We start from the raw sequence: 10,844 nt of genomic DNA on the forward strand, positions 1-10,844 counted from the left end.
GATAGCCGTTGCACAGTACCTCTGATATGGTATGGTGGAATTTCCACGTACAGATGTCATGTGCCCATCGTTTATCCACCTAAGGGGCAATTAGGGCAGCAAGTGATAGTCGTTGATCTGTACCTCTGACACTATCAGACTGTTTGCCACCGTCACCTTTTGTGCGAGTTGTCGGAAGTTACGGTTGAGTATTAGGTTGCCATCGAAGTCGATTGAGATTCTCAAGTCCAAATGAGAAATCACCCTGAACGTTGTAGCTTCCTTAGTACTGTAGCATCTAGTAACTTTTATGGATATTATAGCATCTCGAGGACTATAACATTCTGAGCAATGTTTCTTGAGATCGAGTGGGATGTCACATGACGATAGGGCTAGTATGCGAGAGAATGGGTACCCATCAGTAGCCTAATAAAAAAAAAATGATAATCCCCATTGAATCCCTGAGGTGACCCATTCGATCCTACAGAAGTTTCTCATCGGCCACCAGAGTAAATCGGGAAGCGCACGCAGCGGCCAATCCAGATGCCCAACATCCTTTGATTTCACTCTCCATTTGGAGAAAAATTCCTACAAATACGTCATAGTTGGGGATCGAATTCCCACGAAAGTTTCTCAACGGCCACCAGAATATCTTATCGCGGCACCATGACGCACCGGGGATGAGAGAATGGCCCAGCATCCTTCCCAAGTTGAGGCAATAAAAAAAACTAACGGATCGAAAAGTGAGATCAGCTACTCGGGTGTAACACTGGATACCCATCAGTAGCCCATCAAAGAATCCTAATCAAGAAGATAAAGTTTCTCCTGTAGAAAAATATACTTTCTAGGTAACCAAAGACGATGAGGGTTGAAAATGTAACTGAACCCCGATGCGGTCCGGTGTCGCCTCATCCGCGTATAAGAGGATGAGCGCTGGCAGCCGCGCACTCTCTCGCATTTCGCCTCCCCTTCTCTGCGCCGGCAGATTCCTCTTCCGGAGACTCGTTCGCTGCCATCTCAGTCAGCACGGATCCTTTTCACCTGGCCGATTGTAGAGATCAAGGATTCTTCAGGAAGCGGGCAAGATAAGCGTTCTTGCTTCCCGGGTTCGTTTCTTTTCATCGTCTTTTTTTTTTTTTTGCGGATTCCCGGAGCGTTTTAGGGTTTCCCCCTGTGTGCTCTTTTGAAACGTCTTGCTCGCTTAGGATTCTGAGACGAACTGTTCTTCCTTTTTGCATCTTCGGCGATTGATTATGGTAGGTGGGTTTTGGCAGGGAAATTGCGGGAGCTTCTGGCTTTTTTTTTTTCTTGCGGGGTTCTTTGATCGGGCGAGTTAGGCTTCCGGCGAGGGCGTTTTTCTAGGTGAATTTTCTGTCGAGAAGACGGAGGAATCTGGTCTCATGAGAATTGTCAGGGGAACTCAGAGATTGGTCTACGGCGAGGGGGAAACCGTGCTGGGGCAAGACGAATCAATTGGCTGGAATTTCGCGATCGGTTCTGCTAAGGTCAAAACGCGTGATAAAGGGATCGTTTGGGCTGTGGATCTTTAAGTAGGGAAGCGTTTGAAGGAAATCAAGAGCAGCAGACGAGATACTTTATACAGAGAACAATGACTAAAATCTTTGTTCAGCGCGGTTCTTCCTCAAATTCTAATCGACCTCTGTCAAATTCAGGATCACACTCTTCCCAGGATTCGTCTAGTTCTAGGGAGGACTCAGAAAGACAGATTGTTGAAGATCGGAATGCAATAGAAGATTCTGGAGATCGCTTAGAGAATGTCGAGGATAAAATCCTGAAACATGAAGGATATTCTCAAGGAATTAATGTTGAGGGTGGGACTAATGTATATGCGGAAGAAGTCATGTTTTCATCTAATGATGTTCTGGATTCTGCTGTTCGCAAGGGAGAAACTAGTGAGCATCATTTGGGCCAAGAAGATGCTGTTCGATCCAGCATAGCTACATTAGTAATTGGTTCATCTCAGATCGCTACAAGCGCTTCCTACTCTCCACCACCTCCAGCCCCACCATTGAGACCGTTTTCAACTAATCAGAGTTCTAGGAGAATGGGATTAGGATCTTCAAATTCTGTGAGGATTGGTTCTTCAAGAAGGCAATCAGCTTGGTCAGTTGTTGGAACACGTTCACCATCAAACTCTCATCCTTCTTCCCCCAGGTTATATGGTGAAGGGGATGGTTACAACAGTGCTGATGAGCAAGGCCCTGGCTATGTGCCCTCATATGGTGATCTGGTATGATACCTTCTAATAGTGAATTTTTAATGAAATTTCATTTCATGTTCAAAAAATCTTATACGGACCTTTATAACATGTAAATCTAATTGAAGTCGGCATTTGAATAAGGTGCACTTCACTCTATATGAGAATTCTTGCATTCAATAACTTAAGAACTTCATAATAGTAAACAATTACTGATATAATTTTCTACTTTGCATGTTGCGTTAGGGGAATGTAGTATGGTCACTGAAAAAAATTGCAGCAATTTGATAATTTATAAATATTTTTGTAGAGAATTAGGCAATTATCCGACCAAATAACTTAGGACTCATTTTTTCTATTTATATACTGAATAATGTCCTTTTGTTCCATTCAGTGAATATTTAATAGTAGTGACTTCTTCTTTCTATCAACTTTAATTCTTTTTCTTTCACTCTCCCATGTTTGACATCAAATACTAAATCATTTTGCTTGTCAGGAGAGAGAAAGACTGTTTGAACTTGAGATACGACGGACAAAAGGTTTTGAAGTAAAAAAGATGTTGGAAGATGGGAATTGCCTTTTTCGAGCTGTTGCGGACCAAGTTTATGGTGATGTAGAAGCATATGATATGGCAAGGCAAATGTGTGTTGATTACATGGTATATATTGTGATTCTAACAAAAAAAACATCATTTTAGAATAGCAGCAGTTCCTATATATATATCTATATATATAATGTCTACATGATATTTAGTTTGCAATATGATGCAAGATGATGGAACGAATTATCTACTACAATTGTTATAAAAGATAAAGAATCAATCAAATTTTGTTGCAAGTGTCGGCAGCGAAATAGTTAAGGTTGATGATCATGAAATTCCTATAAATTATAGTTTGGATATATTGAGTATATATTATTCAACAATAAGGTTGATAAAAATACTTGATCAAGATGGAATGGAGCATCTTTTGTTGGATGTCTTTTAAGCTCAAAGGAAAGTTTTATAACCTAGTGTATGACTCTCCATATTTTATAGAGTTAATAGTGTTGGACTTTAAGGAAGCAACAAATTTAAAAAGTTGATGTACCTGTGATATGAATGCTAAGATAAATGTGTGGAGCTTTAGAAAGAGTAAAACAAAAATACTAACATTCAATACCAATTAGGTCTAACTCTAATATGTTGTAAAATGAGAGAAGATAGGTTGAGAAGGGATGAACATTTTCAAAAGTGTTCAATAGACTCTATAGTTGAAAGAGTTGAATCTATTAGACATGAAGATGAAAATAGTGGAGGGAGAGTAAACAAAACAAACATCAAGCAATATAATTAAAAATGTCTTAATTGATTTGAATATTAATAATCATATAGCCTTGCATAGAGTTCAATAGACGGATAAGATTCACTTAGATGGCTCCAACCAATTGGGACCAACATGACTTGATGATGATGCTGGTGATTTGAATAGTAATAGTCATATAGTCTGGCATGGAGTTCTATTGACTGATAAGATTCATGTAGACGTCTCCAAATTGTTGGGACCAACATGACTTGATGACGATGATAACACTAGGGTTGTCCCCCACCCTCATATATATTTTTTTCAATTTATCTATATTCTATGTGTTGTATATAATAATTTCTATCAAACTGTTTGCAAACTCTTATTTTGTTATCATTATTATGAATCCACTAAATGCATTATAATTCATGACCACGAAGTCATTATTTAAGCCATATGAAAGTTTTGGTGCAAGCCAAATTATCCCAATATTGTTTCAAGTAGTGCTTTGGCAATATCTTTAACATTACAGAATAATAACCTTCCAGAAAAAAATAGCATGTGATTTCCTACTTTCCCTTGGCAACATGGCTTTCTATGCCTTGGTGATTCTTATCTAGTTGATACTTTACATTAATAGGATTAAATTCACACAATAGTGTTCCACTAGGCAGGATTATGTTTATACTATTTGGTTTCTTGGTGTGGAAGTGTGATAAATGGAAGTTAACATTGAGCTTTTTTATCAAAACAAGATACTCCATCTATTAGGCAGTCTTTTCTTGTTTGGGCAGCTCGAACTAATTAGGACAATAGAATCTTGGTAGCACGCCTCATTGTTCATGGAATCTAGTGGTAATTTCAATTTATGCTGTGAGCCCTGACATTTTGTTAGGCTATTGAAATTGTGAATACATGCACCCATGGTTTTAGAAAGTGATTAATGTAGCTACCTATGCAATTTAGTCTTTTTTGGTTCATCTGAGCTAGTTTGGCTTAGACTGAACTAAATTGGCTTAAACCCTAAGCTAATTTATTTGTCACCTTATAACTTGGAGCCTTAGTTTTATATAAATATATTTCATGTGATATGAAATTGTATAATTGGCATTTTTTTCTTTGTAGAACCATAAATTAGATGTGCTTTTAAGATGAATCATTATATATATATATATATTAATTCTATAATTCACTATGTTTTAATTTATTTTAATATGATTCACATGCTCTTCCATACTATTATGAACTATGCAATGAGTTTACTTCAAGCATCCTGCATATACTGTTTGGAACCTGGCACACACCTCTATGTTGTTGATGTGGCATGAAGCTGATGTATTCTTGCTCTAAGAAGCAAATGCAATCTTACTGAAGTTTCTTTTGTATCTAGGATTATTTTTATTCAGGCTGTTGGTAGAATTTCTCTAATATATTTGTTTTTTCAATAGCGAAGTTAACTTCTGAAAAACTTGCAAGCTCAAAATTGGATGAGCATAAAGTTATAGGAAAGCTACCATTACCAATCAACTCATTAAGAAGTTTTGTGCATGACAAACTCCTTTAGCTATCCAGTGCTCTTGTAATGTTCTCATGAATGGCCAAGTTGGTTATTTAGCCATGCATTAATCATCATCTTCTTTTTCAATTTTCTTGCATGTTTTGCACTATTTTTTTACAACAGTATTATTATATCTATTTGTACCTTGTCTGCCACAATTTGATGGCACCATTTTTTTTGTTATAATGCTTCCATTTACTTAGCATTTATTACTTTTATTTGTTTGCATTCTTGCATTTCTACCATTCCCTGGAGATATCACGAGTATCTTTTCAATTTCTTCATTATGGAATCCTTAAGTCACAATTCCACATTGTTTTTATCTGTAATTTTGGCGAAGTCACTGTGCTAGGTTGGGATTTTTCTGCTACTGTCTGAGACATACTCTCACAACCTTGGTCATGATGAAATTTGGAAGTTTAAGATGTCTCTTGTTTAAAATGGATTTTTATGCAGTAACTATGCTACTCATCTGTCATATTTTCCATTTTATCAATTTCTTAAACAGCTACAAGTTTCAAAATTTTAAAACTGAGGCATATATCTACCATAGCAGTATTTATTCCCAGATATTTCATCTCAAACAGAAACTTTGTTAAAATTTTGGTTCTTTTAGTTGTGCAAGCCTACACTCCTGAGCTTGCCTCTATTTTCTTTTCTTGTCAGGAAAAGGAACGGGATCATTTTTCTCAGTTTGTAATTGAAGGCTTTGTATCATACTGCAAAAGAAAAAGAAGAGACAAGGTATTTGGGGCACTGTCTCATCATTTTGATCATTGCTTATGTGATTTTCTTTATCTTTATGCTAGCCATTCAAGCAATGCCAATTCCTTGCTATTTTGTTACAAGCTTGTATCCAGTATTATGTTTTTGCATGTGGTCCACATTCTGTAATGCAGTTCATGTTTTTCTGTAAAACAATGAACTATTTACATGATTTTATGCCTTTTGTGCTCCAGCTGTTTGTGGGCTTTAGCTGTACATCTAGATTTAGAGCTTATAGCACTTCACCAGTCACACCAGTAAAATAAAGTAGAAGCAATTTCATAAATTATAAGGATTTTGAGCTAATATTTTGTTGTCTATCTAATTATAATCCTATTCAGGAATGTTACTCAATGGTCATGAGAGCCATGTTCAAGAATGACCTCTGGTTATGAAGAAACTTTGAGATCATAGACTTCTATTCACTTACACACTAAGGAAATTCGGCATGGTTATTTGGATACTAAAATTTGTATATAGGTATCATTGTAGAGAAACAATTAATAAATATCAACGTTTCTTTTTCTTTGTTGTGATTTTAACTATAGTTATTAGCGCTGGATAATTTACTAACCATATCTTAACAGGCACATGGATCAGCTGATTTGTACTATATACATGAAACAAAATTTATTAGAACAGCAACAATTCCATCTGGGTTAATAAAATTTACAAATTTTATCTTATACAATTATGAAAGAGCCTGATTTGAAGCGATGTGGTCATATTTGCAGTTGGCTAGCATTGACATTATGGTACATATATGCTAATATATGTGGTTGGCTTTAATATACAAGACCAGGTGGCCTACATTGTGGTTCATTCAAACAAAACTGGTTTGAACCACATCCAAAAATAAAAATAAAAACTATATGCATGTTACATGTCTGATAAGTTCCACATTGTAGATTAACATTGATTGTCGTATAATGTCTTTTATGTATATGGTTATACATATATATGTATGAAATAATTGATTGGATAGTTTTATCAGTGTATTTTGTAAAAAAAAAAGTTTTATCAGTGTATTTTGTTATGCATATGTTAAGCATTTTTCATCAATATAAATAGATTTAATATGTGCTATATGGTAGGTTGACCGTTACTGTCTGCATATTCTTTTCAAAATATTAGGAAAACAAATCCATCCAACCCTCAAAAGTTAACTGAAACAAATAAACTACATCTATTAGATCAAAATTAAACTATATGAAAGGATTAATGCTTTTTTTGTTACATGTTAAAAATAAAGGAGTCAAGCAAGGTAGAGTCCCATATTAAACTATTGGGTAGAAGAAAGTTAATGTGGGAGCGTAGACAAAGACAACAATAATCAAGATGGATTGGACACTAGCAGTGATTGAGTAGAACAAGTCCTGTTGAGTTGGTTATGTGGGTGAAATTGATGGCTTATTGAGAATTATTTCCACATCAAAGTCACATTTCACTCCTCTCTTCACAATGCATTGTTGCCCCCCTCCTCTTCCCTTCTTCAACCACAGTAGATGTCTTGATGATGACTTCCTATTTTTCAAAAGCATACTAGAGTATGATTAGCCAGAATTCATTCAATTATGATGAAATGGAATTAGCCTATCTTTTCTGATGTGTTTGGTTTATGGGAATTACTATGCTATTCCTTATAAAGTTTTATGGAATAAACTTTCTGATTCCCATGTTTGGTTACTAAAATGACATTCGAATATCAATTCCCATGGATTTGTGATTTCCAATTCAAAGGAATAGTTATTTTAGGAACGACTATTTTTTATATCTATTTCATCCTTTAAATACTACATTTGATCAATCCGATTGACCCTCTTGTACTATAGATAGGCCACTTAATCCATAGAGGGATCAATGAATCATTAAGCTAGTTGAGCTGGATGGGTCGATCTGGTTGCGCAGACCAAACATGTCAATTCTGTCAATCAGGCTGGATAAGCTGAGTGGGTCTAGATGTGTTAGTTACACCAATTAGGCTAGACAGGTCAGTCGGATCAAGAGGATTGATCCTGGATGAGTTGATCGAACTAGATTAAGTCACAAGCCAGCAACATTAATGAGCTAGGTAAGATGGTTGAGTTGATCAAGTCGGATGTGCTGAGTGAGGTGAGCGGGCTGGATAGACTTGTTGTACTTGACAATTTAGTTAGCTAGTTGGGGTGATTGGGTCAGACGAACTAGTCAATTTGGTTCTGGTGGTTGAGGTGCTGACACTGATTTTAGTGATTTCTCTGATTGAGCTTATTGGAGTGAGTAGGTTTGATGGACCATTTAGGTTGGATGGGCCAAGTGGATAGGTCATGCATATTCATTATTTAAATAGGAATGATTTTCCATTGTAACAACTATTTATTATTTATTCCTTGGAACATTTTAATCAACCAATGGTTAGAACAGTTTGTCCAAGACAATTCCATTCCAAAAACCGAGGAATATATTCTTATTCTGCTCCTTATCTCTTCTATTCCCTAGTAATAGTTATTCTATTCTTGTCTATTCCATTCTGTGAAGCAACCCCATCATAAAATTATTTATACACGTGATGTAAATCTATATATGTTTATTATGAACTAGTGTCAACTTGTTCCATTAGTAATATTTGTCTATTAGATAGGATGTTACATTATTTTCATATGGTTTGAGATGTAGGAAGCATTCAAAATAAGATAGCAATTTTTAAAAAATTATTTTATAAAATTTTAACTGGATCTGATGATAAAAGATTCAAAGGTCCAAAAAGATTCACGATATAGATTTTTAATTGACAATCTTGTTTTTCAAATTTTAATCTTTTTTAACTTTATAAACCATCTTTACTATGAACATATCAGCATTTTTTTATTTGCTTGTTGTGAGAGTAGCGCTGCACGGAAACTGCACTAGTTTCACTATTCATATTTGGCAAATTTTTAATATAAACTTTACTGCACCTTTTGTTTACAAACCATGTAAAGTATTTTCAAAAGGTATAAAGGTGTTGTATGACTGGCTTGTTTTAGGTCTATGGAAACAACATTGAGATCCAGGCATTTGCAGAAATGTACAACCGCCCTATACATATCTACTCCTATAGCCCTGGTATGATCTGATTTGTTGATTTTTCCAATTGATAGTGAATTTCTTGTAATTTCCACCTTTTTATTCTATATGCAGAACCTATTAACATCTTTCAAGGGAGTTATGTCACTGAGGTTCCTCCGATTCGATTAAGTTATCATCATGGCAACCATTACAACTCACTGGTTGATCCACGTAGGATGACAGTGGGTGCAGGTCTTGGATTCAGTAGTCTTCGAGGGGTAAGTTGCTTTTTTCCATCATTTGCAGTTTATCAACAAATTATTCTCTGAAGTCTGTAACCTCTTGCATTTTTGCAATTATAAAGAGAAGTGAGGAGTAAAAGGTCATGCTCTGAGTTATTTTCTGCTTTATCATGCTTTTGTTGGCTACCATCATGCCTAATAGTCATGTTCTAACTAGCTTTGCTCTTATCTTCCCAAATTGATCTTCCTTTCTTTTTAGAGAAACATAGACACGGATCAGGTGAAGGCTGCCATTAAAGCACAGCAAGACCAGCAAATTGATAATGTGCGTATAGAGTCTTCTAAATTTGTTTTTTCTGGCAGATCCTTTGTTTATCATCTTGTTGAACTTAATTGTAGTTGTATATTTTTCATAAGCTGTTCTGACTTTCAAACTAGAAGTTAGCCTTTTCAAATGATAAGAACCATAATTATTTCTAACCATCAGTTTTTTTTTTGCTTAATATCTAAACCTTTTGTTGTTGATACAATGCCATATCACAGTACCATGGTAAACACTTTTTCAGTTGTAAAGGATTCAATTACATGTGCTTTGAATGCAAAAAAACATCCTAGACGGATAATTGATGCAATATCAAACTATTCTTGCCATCTACTTGTATAGGAATTAAATTTGTAGATGTAATTTGAACTCTTAAATTTTTATCAAATATTGCATGAATTTCTAATTTAAACCATGTGTTTGAGAACTTTGCAACTTATTAGGCTATAGCAAACAGTCACTCCCCATATCAAAGAACTTCAATATTTTAATAATGAAGCCCCTTTGATATACTGCAAAAAAGTGATATACTACAGAAATACACTGGAATCTCATGAAATCTCAAATGCCTTCAAAAACTCATCTTTAGGGTAATTACATGCAGATAATTAAAATTCATTTAACTTGTCAATTAAATGTCCTAAAGCTTGTAATTAATGCATAACAATTGCTTCCTACTCATTGAACCAAACACCTCAAATCTTGATAAAAATCTGTTTGCTAAATCCACTAAGTCAACTTTGCAGTTTCAGTATGATGTGGTTAGACTCAGGCTCATATACTTTCAGGCACTTGTGGCTGAGGGGCGCTTCTACTCTGATCTGGAACTAACCGAGAAGGAAATTGAGAGGATGGTGATGGAGGCCTCACGAGCTGAGTATTTGGCTAAGAAGTTGAAGCAGTATCCATCCTTTATTGAGTCTTCGACATCCAGGGCAGAACCGTCATCTTCTGTGGCAAGTATGTCCCTTTCTGTTCCTGCCAACTATGCTAGTCCATTTTTTTATCTACTGACGGCTGAAACTCTTATTTGTGCAGAAACTAGGTCGTCGCAATCTTTATTAGCGGGCGAGGATGAGGCCTTGTTGCCAGAGATTATGCCGACCAGCAGCATGCAGGTGGTTCTGTCCATGGGTTTCGGCTACATGCAGGTAAGGGAAGCCTATAACATCTTTGGCGACGATACAGATTCGATGATCTGCTACCTGCTGGAGATGGGAAACACTGGCACTTCTCTCGCCGAGAGGAGGAATGGACACAAAGGGAAAGCAGCAGAGTGAGCTGAGTTAGAGCTGGGATTTTATAGTCGGTGGGAGTCATATGGACACATGATAAGTGCTTTTCCTACAAAGAAACAGAGACATGGGCAACATAAGTTTCTTAATGTTTCATGTGTTTTAGTGGTAAGCCAGAACCAATGCAGCAAAACGCTCAAGGAGACGTTCGACGC

At 36.0% G+C, this 10,844-nt stretch overlaps 1 protein-coding gene across 2 annotated transcripts; it reads left to right on the forward strand.

The window, feature by feature from the left end:
* Positions 1–945: 945 nt before the first annotated feature.
* LOC141822364 (OVARIAN TUMOR DOMAIN-containing deubiquitinating enzyme 6-like) lies at positions 946–10,778 on the forward strand. 2 transcript variants are annotated; one of them, XM_074709808.1, is made up of 9 exons: positions 946–1,085; positions 1,254–2,230; positions 2,694–2,855; positions 5,705–5,782; positions 8,809–8,887; positions 8,963–9,108; positions 9,332–9,397; positions 10,183–10,354; positions 10,433–10,778. In XM_074709808.1, exons 2-9 carry the CDS (start codon positions 1,589–1,591, stop codon positions 10,672–10,674), a joined length of 1,587 nt encoding a protein of 528 aa, XP_074565909.1. In that variant the 5' UTR covers positions 946–1,085; positions 1,254–1,588; the 3' UTR covers positions 10,675–10,778. The 2 variants fall into 2 exon arrangements, with proteins under 2 accessions (XP_074565909.1, XP_074565910.1); XM_074709809.1 differs by having other exon boundaries at positions 10,460–10,778.
* Positions 10,779–10,844: the final 66 nt, after the last annotated feature.

The sequence above is a fragment of the Curcuma longa genome, chromosome 2, assembly GCF_044706935.1.
Source record: "Curcuma longa cultivar G26 ecotype Majalengka, Jawa Barat chromosome 2, ITB_CL_G26_1.1, whole genome shotgun sequence".
In the NCBI taxonomy this organism is placed as follows: Eukaryota; Viridiplantae; Streptophyta; class Magnoliopsida; order Zingiberales; family Zingiberaceae; genus Curcuma; species Curcuma longa.

Coding starts and splice junctions, on each gene's coding strand:
- LOC141822364 (XM_074709808.1), top strand. CDS start 1,589: ATGACTAAAATCTTTGTTCAGCGCGGTTCTTCCTCAAATTCTAATCGA. Junction 2,856..5,704: donor AAATGTGTGTTGATTACATG/GTATATATTGTG, acceptor TTTTCTTGTCAG/GAAAAGGAACGGGATCATTT. Junction 5,783..8,808: donor AAAGAAAAAGAAGAGACAAG/GTATTTGGGGCA, acceptor GGCTTGTTTTAG/GTCTATGGAAACAACATTGA.